At 36.2% G+C, this 14962-nt stretch overlaps 1 protein-coding gene across 1 annotated transcript in view; it reads left to right on the forward strand.

The window, feature by feature from the left end:
* pcxa (pyruvate carboxylase a) overlaps nucleotides 1–14962 on the forward strand; it is a 230229-nt gene that overhangs the window by 133318 nt on the left and 81949 nt on the right. Inside the window, 1 exon segment of the mRNA NM_001328356.1 lies at nucleotides 7546–7728. Coding sequence (NP_001315285.1) covers nucleotides 7546–7728 — 183 coding nt within the window.

The following is a 14962-nucleotide window of genomic DNA, read 5'->3' on the forward strand; positions in this document are numbered from 1 at the left end:
TTTTTTTTTGTTTTTGTTTTGCTTCTTGACTTTTCCTCTTTTTAAAACTTGTATTTAATATTTTTTAGAATATAATTTTGGTTGCTAGTGTTTGTACAATTATTGTAAGTTATTTTGTTACAAAAGCTCCAGATTTCAGGTGTGACTAATCTAGTGTACAGTAATATGCACAAATATAATATTGTATAGCTTTCTATTAAAAATCTAAAGTTAAAAGATGGATTTGTAAGGGGTGTACTTGTATATGCTGAGCACTGTATGCATTAGGGCTGCTCGATATTGTAAAAAGTAAAATAGCAATATTTAGATTTTCTGCGACTACATGTTGCGATATGAATATAATATCACAAGATGACTATTTTGGATAAATTTTTGATAATTTTACATCAATTGGGATAATTTTGCAAATACAAATAAAAAATAAACAAATTAAAGCACATGAAAACAATACAGCAAAGATATAAATGAAATAAACAGTGCTTTTATGGTTTAAGATAGTCTAACAGTTGGTGTACAGAAATTCTATTAGGAATTCTAAAATAACACGTCTTCTTTGTATAAATAAATAAAGAAATAAATTTTTCAATGAATGAAATGAAAACGTTTTATTTTTTTTATTTTTTGCGTTGTTAAGAGCAAATTCATGCATCTTCCGAAGGATGCATTCGAAGTGCGCTGCGTCATCGCGGCGCGACGAAGGCAGTCTCATTTTAAAAAAATTCAAAGGCTCCTTCAAATGCAGCCTCCAAATGTGTCCTTCGTTTCCCAGGTAATAAAGACACAACCAATAGATCCTTTGCAGCCTTGAATGTCCCAAGATTCATTGCATGCTTATTACGGCAGATGATTTTAAAAACAAAAACAAAAAAAAAAACTCCATTTTAAATGTATAAATTGTTTTTTTTCTGTGGATATGTAAACGCATGTTAAAAAAACAAAAGTAGTATGACATGTCTTACTAAAAAGGGATTTTATAGGCAGTTTACATGTTTATGTGTACATGTATGGATCAAAGGAAATATTACCAGCTTTTATGAACCTTGTTTTGTCTTTAGATCGCTTACAATAAGTTTAATATCACTTTGAAAAAAAAAGTCATTACAAATTGTATTACTGCTTATTAACAGCAGCTGTTATGATTGCTAGGTGACTAGATCTGTCCTCTGTAGGCTAGATAGTCTCATTTTAAAATGCTCTGTTCGGCCTGTGTGGACTTCGAAGGACTCACCTTTTAAGTCTGCATCCTTTGGAGGATGCAGCCTCTAATATGAGACACAGCTAAAATCTTAACTGTGGTTCCTCGTTTGTAACAATCCAAACTTGACATTGCCGATCCTGCAATGTGACTATTGCAGATTTGCACTTTGCAATATCGATGCTGAATCGATGTGGTGTCACAAGTGTGCAACCCTAATATGTACATGTATAGGCAGGTAGAAAGATGTATATTAGTGGCTGTCACTCAATTAAAATGTTTAACCCAATTAATTGCACAATGCTGCGATTAAAATTATCTGGTTAATTGCAAATCAGTCACATGTAAAATTGAACTGAGAATTTAACCCAACACCCCCCACCCCATTAGATGAATGTAAGTGACCCCAAAGTTTTGTTGTCTAACATAGATGCACATAAATGCAAATGTGTTTTAAAGTAGCAAGAGCTTGTTTTTCTATGTATCCATCAATTTTATTGATATTTTTTATTGTATTTTCTGCATAGAACATCAAATCAGTAAATTGCAAGGTTAATTTGAAACATCATCATTGTTTAAAATCATGTTAATGTTCATTGTTTAACACCATTATCATCTTGTTATTACTATTACTACTATCACTACCCTAATAAACAGCAACCTCCCTCAGCAACCTCTAACTTCCCATAGGGGAAATAAATAAAACAAGTAAACAAAATAATATAGTTTAATAAAAGCTGCTCAGTTTAAAAAGCAGAACAATTAGCCACAAATAACCGAAGCAAGTTTTTTTTTTTTAATAATTGTTTTTGTTTTTTATAATTATTGATGTCTATATACGATGCCATCACACTCAGAATCCCTTAGTGTTTGCCAGTTCAGTTTTGTTGTGCCCCCCCCCCCCCCCACCCCCCCAGTAAACAGATTAACATGTGATCATGTACACGGGTCCTGCTCGGTGTGTATGCTGCATGGTCACCTCATGAATTAGAACACAACTCCAAATTTTCTCGCAGCATGCCGGGTAGAGGTTTGTAATTGTATTTCAAGCTCTCATTTGACTCGAGCCCCTGGTGCTGAAGAAGATGAGCGTCAGTTTCGGCATCTATTTCAGACCTGCTCCCTAGCTTCATAATTACCAGCCAGAAAAACAGAATGGGAGATGAGGAGAACAAAGAGAGAGAATAAGACTGACCCATGCAGAGCTTTGGCTTGCCTTCCTTCCTTTTCAGATCTCTTTGTGATACACACTTCCTCCAGAAGTCTTGCTGTGACCCAGATCAGTGGCGCTTCAACAGAAATCCTGTCCTAAAGCATCTATCTGATGATGAAAAGCCAAGTACACAGCTTTAGATCGCTGTTATGGCTGCCCTGTCTCATTTTTCTGGGCACAGCTGAGCCGGATGGTTCAGCGTGGAGCTTGTTGGATAATGATATAATAGTATTTTTCTTGTTTCTGGTAATTTTTTCATTTACTGTAATGGAAATGAATGCTAGTTTCTTAGAAAAGTCAACTCATAAGGGGGAAAAACTAGGTAAAACATAGGAATTATAAGGCAAGATAATCCAGGTTTAGTTTAATGGAGGTTTACAGTGACCCAGGGTTAAACTGTGCAACTGTGAAAAGCCCCATTATTATAAACAAAACAACAAAAATCTGTCAATCCAAAACAGATCTGTGCATTAAATCTCATGCTGCACCCCAATTCGCATACCATCCATCCTAAATAGTATTCGAAAATGGAATTAGTATGGCCAAACCAAAGTATGTTGAAAAGAGTATGCCAAAAGTTCTCGGATGGTTTACTATTTCCAGTAAATTTCAAAGCATCCATACTCTAACCACTAAAATTGCACCAAAATACAATTTGCATTAGACGTGAATTCGATTAGAACTACAAACTGGGGTAAAAAGTATAAATAAACTACAAACATGGCAGACAAGAAGGTTCGGTAAGGTTGTTTGAATGACTATTAAATAATATCTAGCCAACTTGAAAATATTTGCTGAATGTTTTCCATGTTACACATCATCAGCAACAATGTGAACTTATATCAAGATATTTGGTAATTAACTTCTGAATGGATGATTATGCAAAGACCTGAGGAGGTTTCTCTCCATGAAAGACTCTCAAATGGCAGATTAACCTGTTGCTGAATCTCCAATCAGGGAGGTTATTACTATTGACCAGGGCTATTTAATTGGTGGCATTTTGTTCCGGCCCTCCAAATAGTGTTCAGTTAAAAAATGGTGGCAATAGTTATGAAGTGACGCGTGTCTGTTCAATACAGCACAATCTGCAGTGACAGTAAATGCTGCACAGAGAGTGAGTCACCTGACACTAAGAGAGTGATGCGAGCAGCCGAAAACATTTGGATATGTTTGTCGAAGGGCCTTTTGTACAACGCACTGATATCATTAATAGATATGCGATAGCCGATTTCATTATTAACCCTGCTTTTATTCGTTAAAGGTTTCCCATTGCCGCATTTCTGTTGTACGGTAAAAAGCTGCTGCAACTTAACAGTTATGCCAATACGCATGCATGTTGGATTAACTATAGCTGCAAACCCTTGACATATTGCATCTTTTCCGCACACAAGAACATTATTTCCAATGGAGATGTGTGCATATTGGGAGAGGTGCGCGCATGGCTTGCATATGAGATAATGACGTCAGTACATAATAACCGGTTATGATCTATTAATGAACTGATACCGAATTGTCCACGTCTGCATCACGGTGCACAGAAGAAACAATTAATTTTGACGCCCCTACTATTTTCATTTATTCATTCATGTTTGTTTGTTTATCTACATATGACCTTTTAAAAAAGTTAATTTAGGAGTTGTGAAAAGTTTAATGAATTAGGTCTGCATTGAAGTAACATCAGATAGTATTCGCTGCAAATACATATAAATGTAAACTAGCATAAAATCTTGAGCATGAACACTATGAAATTTATTCCTTTACCCTTTCCAGAAAGCAGATGCCATCAGTTTTGGTTTCATGTTGGCTTTTTGGTAATAAAAACCATTATTTGCGTTCTTCCACTCATTACAGCCGTTCAGGGTGTAAATGACACAGAAATGCTGTCTTATCTCTGTGACGGTCGTCTCGCCGGGTGGCAGAAGCCATTAAACGGCGTCAAATCAAATTTCCACTCAATTTGAGGGATATCAAATTACTGTTTTGGATTGCCATGGCGATGCTTGTATAATCTCCGGTGGATTGACTGTTCATTAGCATGTCTTATGTCATAAACAGAGGCACAATCGCTGCCATTACTAAAACCTCTACCCTAATGAAGCCAAGGCCTCTGCATCTTTCTTTTTTATCTGTTTCTGTTTATTTCTCAGTTCTCATTATATCTCAGTACCACCCCACATATACAATACCTCCGCCGGTGCCTGCATCTCTGCTGCGCACATCAATATTACTGTGCTGATGATTGTAATGTGGATGCCAGAGGCTGAGACTGAGCACAATTGCAACAGTAAATGACTGCTGCCAGTTGCCGGTTTTTGTGCGCATGTTTGTGTGTCTGTGTTTTTTTTTTTTTCTTTTTTTCTTCTCCTCAATTTGTTCTTATTGCCTGCACACTCCCCTGAGGTACTTGTGTCGACGGTTGCTCTATTTTTTGCCGGATTAATGTTTGTACAGTTCAAGGGGCAGCTGTCTGTGAAATGTTAGATTTTAAAATGTTTTTTTTTCTTTCTGAAACCTCCCGCAACTCAGATCCGCCTCCTGTGCTCCTCATCTTCAAGAGCGGTATTGTTAGATTGCTCAATTGCACCCAAGCGAAGCATTTTAACCACTAGTTTTTACCTGTTCACCTTTGAGTAACTGCAACCATTAGTGGCTCTCAGGCAAAGTCTCCTGCACCCATTTTGGGTTTATTTTAGGGGATGTCTGAAGTGTTTTAGAGAACCGAGTGCCACTGAACACATTTCCATGGAATGTATGTGCATATCCATTGCATGGTACAGCACAGTGAGGTTTCAAGTGGCGATGTCCCGATCAGGTTTTTTTGTTCTCGAGTCCGAATCACTTGATTTAGAGTATCTACTGATATCCGATATTTCTATAATACATAAAAGAATATAGAAGAGCGAAAAAATAGATGGATGTTGCTTATTTTTTATTTAGTTCACTTTATTTTAACATTCAACAACTCTGTTATCAAACAGAGCACTTCTGTGAGGTAGCTTGAACAAACAAGTAATAAATAACATAAATTCTTTACTTTTGGACTTTAGTACAACAGTAATTATTAAAAAAAAAAAATCATATAAAACAAATAGCACCTCAACTGTAAAAACCCTACAGGTAATCCTAGGTTTATATGAATATTCAAGTACTGATTGGGAGGAAATGTTGGATTTCGATAGAGTCTGAAAACGCATAGTTGGCCCGATTTCCGATCACGCGATTGGATCTGGACATCCCTAGTACCCAGCGTGCAGTGTTGTTACCAAAAAGGGACTTATACACACTGCTGTTCACCGACTGGTCAGAGATAAAGGTCCCTACCAGTATCACTATCAGAGTGAGAGTATAAAATGTGTTTGTTGCGGCCTATAGCAATATTCTCACCTACTTTAAGTGGTACTAAACAGCAGTGGAAATGCAAACCGAGATGAACAAAACTGAACTCAATTGAACCAAGTCATGCTGAACCATACCATATCGTGCAGTAAAAAAGCATCTTTAATTTCATGGAATTGGCATGGAAAATACACAAACTAGAGGAGCTGTTAGCTCATGAAAAGCTTTTTTAATAGTAATATAACATACAGTCTTATTTTCAGCTGAAATGAGAGTGATCAAAAATCAGCTGTTGATGATGATGATGATGATGATGATGATGATAATGTAATTACACTTTAAGGCCCAATCTCAATTCTACACCTTAGCCTTCCCCTTACCCCTTACCTACCCCTCGTTTTGTGCATTTCTGTAAAGGGGTAGGGGTTTCCCAAATCTTTTTAGCTTGAAAGTGTAGGGCTAAGGGGAAGGGCTAGATACCCCTCGAAAGGGAGATTTTTCAGGACCACACTCGAAACCAAGGGGTAAGAATTTCCCAGAATACACTAGCCACATTGGCAGTATAGCTGCACCCGTGTCAGGGAATGCACAAATTATTCTATATATTTTTTGTCATTATAACAAACATATGTTTTATTATATTCATAACGGCGTTCGTGTTTTACTGCTATATTTCTTTTGAAAATACGCTAAAATAAAAGGTGCTAAATTTGCCTATCTATAATCCCTTATAATAACTCCTGTGTAGCAGTCCCACAACATACTTTTACATCTGACACAGAAATTTCTAGTAGTTGGGAATGAGCTTGTTACAGTGTCTGCTATAATGTTAATGATGTTTTCTTGTGTTTACTGTACATAGATGAATATGTCCAGTGTGTAAATGCACAGCAGTTAGGAGCTTATTTCCACATTATATCTTTTTGATAACATTTGATATCGTTGCCTTCAGGGATTTCCTGAAGATAAATACCAAAAAATAACATAACTGGAACAACTACAGCAGTCACCATCATCGATCTCATATGAAGCAAGAGCTCGTGATGACATACGATGACGTGTGCAGGTGCTGTAGTGCTGTCCCATTTCTTAGGGGTAAATTTTGAATCCCTTTCCCTTTTAAAGGGTGCTTTTCCAAATTTTAATTGGGATTGGGCCTTAATCTACTTCAATACATCAGTCTGTCTAAAATCTTTTTAAAATATACAGTATACATGTTAATTTTAAAACCAATATTTAGGACAACAACTTCAATTACAACTACTACTACTAATAATAATAAAAAATGTAAATGATCACATTTGAATTTGTATATGGATCTTTTTTTTCAATGTTTGTTTATTTTGTAATAATTTTATATAAAAAATCCTGAAGAACATCTAAAATAAAGTAACAAAAGACTAATTAGTATTGCTGCGTCTTCATATATGGTTATAAACCAACAGAAAATAATGAACACTAAATTTTTATTTAAATATTAAATAATTTTGTAAAAACAAACAGATGTACTGTGAAAATAAAGCTGTCTAAATTTAAGGAAATATGTGTGAAGCATTTATAAATACACACAACTTCTGCATCTGGTGTGTGTTGGCTGTGAATTATTTAAGGATCCAACATTATAAGTGAAAGTGTGATGTTAAAAAAAGCAGTGTGTCAAAATAAAGTGTGTTTGGTTTGTTTGTACGGTTTAAAACCGTGCATGTCTGAAGTGTAATATTTTAGAGCAGCCCCTCCAGCGCACACATGACGATTAGTGTAAATCTGTATTCTGAGCGTGCTCTGCTTTTCTCTTGGGCAGGTCTTTCGCAGTGGAGAGGGCATGGGTATCAGACTGGACAGCGCGTCTGCCTTCCAGGGGGCCGTCATCTCCCCTCATTATGATTCCCTCCTGGTGAAAGTCATCGCCAGTGGAAAGGATCTGCCGGCGGCCTCTGCCAAAATGAGCCGAGCGTTAGCGGAGTTCCGCGTCCGTGGGGTCAAGGTAAGGCTTTTCTCCAAAACACTGCTTGCATAAACGATCAGGGCCAGCCAGATCACCAGAGACCTTTGGAAATCACTTCACTTGCACATTTTCAAGGTGCTGCGGTGTCAGAAACACACTGAGATTGGATGTCATTATTATAGTGAGCTGCTCAAATGGATTCAGAGCAAATGTCATGCCTTTAGTTCTGAAAAAATGCATTCATAAAACACAAAAGGTCAGGTCACCACAGAATTGAAATTGTAAGCATTTTTCCATGTCATTCCAAACTAGTAATTGGTTTTAGAACACTGTTATTGATATATAGGTAACACTTTCATTGAAGCCTGTGTTTTTAGTGCCTTGTAATGTTATTCTTAATGCTGCATATTAGAGCAACATATTGGAAATAACTGACTTTGCAATATTTTGTTTTCTGCAATATATATTGTGATATCAACACAGTTCATACACAATGACCTAAATAACTGAAAGAATTTGTAATTTTACATAATTTTATATTTGTATAAAACAAATAATTTGCAAGCACAGATAAAAAATAGATCAAAGATAAAAAAAAATATATTTATTGTTTTATGCGTTTTTGTGGAGTCTAACAGCACTGAAAAACAATATTCAATATTCTGTAAATATAAATGTAAAATAACTCTATATTCGTCATTCTATAAACCACTAAATACAATCAATCTTTGTTAAATCTATAAACTTTAAAATGCCTTGAATTTATTTGATATCTTAGTCAAATGCTCTTAAAACACATCCAAATGAAAATCTTTCACTCTATTAGGGTTAAACTTTGCAATGGCTCACATTCTGAAATGTGGTTCCTTGTTATTATAATCCCAACTTGACTATGCAGGTCCTGTGATGTGACTATTGCAGAATCTCGCGTTGCAATATGGATGCTGATATGATATATAAACAACGTTATAATGTGTTGTATCGTTTCATGAATACCTGTAAAAACACAAAAATTATCCACTTTAGTTGTCAAGAATTTTAGCTCTCAAATTGTTATATCTGCAAAGTTTCAGATCTTAAAAAGGGTTTACTTAAAAAATTTTTTTTTTTTTATATACATTACTTATTCATTTTTAAATACTAACGTAGGTTTTTGTTGTACTTATAAGTATTTCATTACATTTTATAGCTGCTAACACATGTCCCTTGTAGTCATGTTTCAAGAATGTATTTACATATGCCATACAGGGCTTCCCACACATGGACTTTACTTGGACCACCCAGGTATATCAACTGTCGCCAAAGTATATTTAGCAACACATTTCAAAAATGTATTATTATTTCTGTTAGTATCATCCTTTTACATTTTTTAAAATTTTTTAATTTTTCATATCCGCCTAAAACAACCAAATATCTGCAATCAATTAACCAGTGGGAAAAATGCCTCTCATTTACCCATTTTGTAGGCTACTGCTGGTTTTGTGTGTGTAAGAACTATCATCTCTCCCACTGTCACGTGCTCTGCAGACCCACATAGACATGCCTTTTTGGCGCTTAAAATGTATCCGGCCAGGGTTTCTAGATCACTTATTTTGCTTTGGCTTTTTTTCATTAATTGTAAGCGTATTTACATTAACTTTTTATTTAAACCTACTTTCGTTTGGCTTCACAGCTGACTGCACACACACTGCCATGAGAGCGAGAGAAACACTGAATAATTCATTCTTTAATAAATGACTCCGAAAAACTTTACTATACATTCTTTTTCTGTCATTTATTTCTCATTTGCTGTATATTTTATTAATGTGATGTTAATATACACTCACCAGCCACTTTATTAGGTACACCTTACTAGTACTGGTTGGACCCCCAGACCAGAACTGCCTTAATCCTTCATGGCATGGATTTAACAAGGTGCTGGAAATATTTCTCAAAGATTTTGGTCCATGTTGACATGATAGCATGATGCAGTTGCTGCAGATTTGTCGGCTGCACAAAAATGATGTGGATCTCCCATTCAACCATATTTCAAAGGTGCTCAATCAGATTGACATCTGGTGACTGTGGAGGCCATTTGAGTACAGTGAACTCATTGTCATTTTCAAGAAACTAGTCCAAGATGATTTGAGCTTTGACATGGCATGCTATCCTGCTGGAAGTAGCTATCTTAAGCTGGGTATGCTGTGGTCATAAAGGGATGGACAAAGGTTGCAGCAATACTCAGATAGGCTGTGGCGTTGACACAATGCTCAGTTGTTCCTAATGGGCTCAAAGTGTGCCAAGAAAATATCTCCCACGCCATTACACCAGCATCAGCAGCCTGAACCATTGATACAAGGCAGGTTGGATCAATGCTTTCATGTTATTGATGGCAAATTCTGACCCTACCATTTGAATGTCGCAGCAGAAATCAAGACTCACCAGACCAGGCAAAGGGCTGTACTGTTGCCTTTCTATTTTCTGGAACCAGTCTGGCCATTCTCCTCTGACCTCCAACATTAACAAGGCATGTGTGTGAAAAATCCTAGTAGATCAGCAGTTTCTGAAATACCGCCTGTCTGGCTTGAACAACCATGTCACATTCAAAGTAACTTAAATCACCTTTCTTCCCCATTCTGATGCTCAGTTTGATCTGCAGCAGAACGTTTTGACCATGTCTTTGTGCCTAAATGCATTGAGTTGCTGCCATGTGATTGGCTGACTAAAAATTTGCATTAACGAGCAGTTGAATGATTGAACGATAGTCCTAATAAAGATCAACGAGTGTACCTAATAAAGTGGCCGGTGAATGTATTATATAGGCTATTTTATACATATCTAAAATGATTTGGCAATACTCTACAAAATGTCATGCCAATAAAGAAAAGAAAGTGATAGATAATAAAATAACAATAGAAATAATACAGTTTAAACAAATAAAATCTATCTATCTATATATTTTTTATTCATTTATTTATTTATTTTTTGGTGCATTTATTTGGTCATTTATGTGCTGTGCGTAAAGGTGTCTTTCAATCTGGCTACCACCGTAATATATTTCAAACCTGTAAGATGCACTGCAATATAACCAGTCATTGCAAACTATTATTTTGCATGCATTATAAAGCATAAAGAATAAACTTACAAAGTATTACATACTGTCTTCAAGTGTTAACAATGACTCAATGTTCATGAAAAGGGCTAAAAATAAATCCATAAGGCTTAAATGGCTTAATCCAAATCTTTAGATGAAAGACGATCACTTTATACTATAAACTGATTTATTTGAGGCCTTTATTTACGTTTACACATTGATCAGCAATGATGCTTTAGGATTTTGGTCACAGATGCTCAAACAGCCTTTTCATGAGTGTCAGAAGTTTGGGTGAATAGACTTTTAATGAAAGCGAAGTCTCTCAGATTTGATTAAACATTTTGATTTGTGTTCCAAAGACGAGCGCAGGATAACAGGATTTTTACTTGGGGGCAAAGTAACCTGTAAACAGCTTAGTTCATGAATATTAAAAACGCGGCATCGTCTGATTAATATTCATTTAGGCTTTGTAGTTTATCGTCTTCACTCTCTTATAATAGCCAGTATGAATGCACAATGGCAAAAAAAAAGAGAACTTTCCATGAAAAGGCAAGCTCGACAGGAACACGGGACACCAGACGTGACAAACTGAGACGGAGTAAGTGATCAGATGAGAAGTGGTTTATTTCCGTGATGGATCCTATGGATTCCCGTTTCCCCCTGTTAAATGTGTTGTTCTTTTGAAGCACATCTGAGCAGCAGACACTTCACAGTCTTGTCAACCGTCATGCTGGCTGCCATCTGAGGCTCTGATCAGATTCTGAGTGAACTGGAGCTAAAAACATTTCCATTTTGAACATCTTGAGGTTTTCATTATTATTATTATTTTTTTTTTAGATCTCCCACACACAAACCTGAACACAGCAGATGAGTCACGTTAGACCATAGATGGGAACAAGCCTCTGATAATACGGTATTTATCAGCATAATGTGATCAGAGTTGGAGTAATGGCACTAATGGCACTCTCGGATAAAGGGTACAGACCTCAGTATTTTCTGATGTGCCGATTTGCGAGGATGAGGAGGGGTTGCGGATGGGAGAAGTTGTCATGGAGTGTTTGCACTTAATCAGCCTGAATAAAATAAATGTGTTTACATAAACCATTAGGGAAGGAGCTTTCCTGTAAGCGTCTTCAGAAATTTGTTTTGGAGACTATTAAGTGAATCCATCTTTGTTTTGCCTGCTCGGTGACTTTGTAGAATTCAGTGTTTTATTTTTTCTTTAGACATCTCACTGGTTTTTAAAGGCATGGTTCACTGGAAAAGGAACGTTCTGTCAAAAAATACTCAGTCATGAATGGTCACACACACATTTGAGGTCTTTGAGGTTTTGGACCTCTGTATTTTTTTTCTCTGAGGTTTAGATGATAGAAGCTGTGAAGTAATTTTGTGGTATTAAAGGTGCAGTAGAGGAGCTGATTGAACGCTAACGTTAGCATAATAGCTTTGAAAATTTTACATCCCTTCCCTGCTGTCCAAATCCATGCCTCAAGTCATCTGATGATGATATTCAACCCACTCACCATTTAGAAATCTCTTTGGAGACACGCTTTTTGTCCAGCGTAGTTGTTGATAGGCCAGCGGGTGTTGGAATTATATTTCCCCAAAACTCACTTTGGGGTTAAGTGGGTTTTATGTTCGCATATTCAGACTTTCTCCTTAATAATATAATTTCAGAAAAGTATTGTTTGCATATTCTAAATAGAGAAATCATATAATCAGACAGTGACTATAAAATAAAACATTGTTTACTGTCAGTTAAACAGTGCTAATGTTGTTTTGAAGTCATACTACTATACACTAGGGATGGGAAGATTAACCGATATGTATCGATACGCGGTCATGCGTGTGCACGATGCGAGTGCATCGGTAGAGCAGGAGAGGATGAATGAAATTTTGGAAGCAAATCGAGATGCATCGGTTTTTTAGAGATGCATCGGTTTTTTCAAGATACAACTTATACTTTTAATATAGAATGTATTTTTTATTTATTAACAAGTGTTGTCAACTTGTTTTTGGTGCATAATTTAATCGACCTACATAAAGTATGCATTAGCAACGGGCTTGCGGATGTGTACACTTACACTACAACTCAGTGTATCAGGTGTGCGGATGAAGCTAGTGGTGCTCCCTCAGAAAGCGCGAGAAGCAAAACAAACATTTTATTCCTCACTGAGTTTTAAATCTAACGTATGGCAACATTATGGATTCTGCAAAAAGGATGGACGACTTGACAGGACAGATGCAATTTGCAAAATGTGCCGCGCATCTGTAAAATACACGGGCAGTACGACTAATCTGATATCTCACTTGAAGCGGCGCCTTGGTGTTGTTGTGGAAGCATCTTCCAGTGTTCCTGCATCCCCGGCTTCCTGCTCTGCTTCAGCTGTAGCTACCAGCTCCAAAAGTGAGAAAAGCATTGAAAGTTTTCTCCATGCGCAACAGTTCTGCTCGCTCTACGCCAATAACGAATGCTATTGCATTGTTCATCTGCAAAGATATTCAGCCTAGTGTCACGGAGAACGAAGGTTTTAAACACCTCCTGTTAATTTTTATTTATTGATATTTTTATTAGCCTGTTGTTTACAGTGATAGTGATGTTTCAAAGCAACATAACACTGCTAGTTCACAACCTTAAGTTTTGAATATTCAGTGGCACAATATATCTTTGTAAAACTTGTTTTCATAGTTGAAAAGTTAAATAACAATTCTTGTTGTGCAATGCTAAACCTTTATGTTGAAAGAGTGCAAATATATACATTTATAATATATATTGCACTTATACATTCTGTTTATCTTGAAAATACTTAAATAATATGTGCTATAGGTTCTAAAATGGCCCTCTACTGTAAACTGACACTCTGGCTCTGAGAGAAAAGCCAGTTAATTGGTTTTACTTGGTTAATAAATAATCAAACTCATTCAATGGCACAGCACCCTTTCTTACATCATCTCATAAACTTGATCTAATAAGTTAGTGCTGAATTATCGCATTGTATCGCAATGTCACAAATGCATCGCTAATATATCGTATCGTATTCTTTGTATCGAGATGCGTATCGGATCGGCATTATAGATTAGATGCCCAACCCTACTATACACGCTATATCAGACTTAATATTCAATGTAGTGTTAGAGTGGGAGCGTTTTACAAGTTGTCACAGTTCAAAAATAATCAAATGTGCAAATGTAAATCAAACTTTACCTCAGTAAAGCTGGTTAGGTGGAAGAGTGCTATTTACTAAGTAAAAATAGTGTTTAAAACAAAAATACACTTATCTTTTTACATTACACTTTTGTTAAGATCAAGATAAGGAGTGACTTTTCAGTTTTGCTCAGTGATCCTTGCGTAGCTCGCTTGTTTTCATCTCCTTTTACATTTGAACAGCTAAACGAATGCTTACAGTATTGTGGGTATATTTAACCGACTAGATCATTGATGCTGTAAAAGGTATCCCATGAACTTGAAAATAGTCTATCTTTGTCGGATGTTTTCAGTGGCTGAAAAACACCTCCGTGCATATAAACACATTTATAAACAATAACACAATCTACAGAAGCTTTGCGTGGCTGAAATAGGTTCAAAACATAGCTTACCTGTCTAAAAGTAATACTTTAGCCATGGTGTCACCCTTCAGATCGTTGTTTTGAACTGCATTACGTCATTTCTCTCCAGCGTGCAAAAGTAATTCCGATATTAATTCAGGATTTAGAAGTTTTGATTTTGCATTTTTTGGAAGTTTGCATTTTCTGTCAAAAACCATCTTTCTTTTATGGGTAGAAGACCATGTTGGTCTTTTAGAAAGAAGTCTTTCAGGTTGATGCAGAGTTTGCCTGATTTTTCTCTCTCTGTCAGCTGTAGGTGGCCATGCTTTATATATGTGCAAATGATGCATTTATTTACGTCAAGAGGCTGCGCAGAAATACAAATTCACATTTGTTGACAGACAATTTGAGTTATCTGTCGTAATGGAGTTATTTGTCGGCCTGATGATTTTTAATTAGACAAACATTTTAGGCTTATGCCTTACCCAGAATATAAAAATACATATAAATACATTTAGATCATTTACTTTAATCAGTACTATAAAAATGTGAAGAGACTTAACCAGCACAACAAAAAATGTTTCTGAAGACAATCACCTACTGCACCTTTAACTCCACTTTTAAGGTGTCATGGGGGCTCAATGGATAGTACTG

Source organism: Danio rerio, chromosome 21 (assembly GCF_049306965.1).
Source record: "Danio rerio strain Tuebingen ecotype United States chromosome 21, GRCz12tu, whole genome shotgun sequence".
In the NCBI taxonomy this organism is placed as follows: Eukaryota; Metazoa; Chordata; class Actinopteri; order Cypriniformes; family Danionidae; genus Danio; species Danio rerio.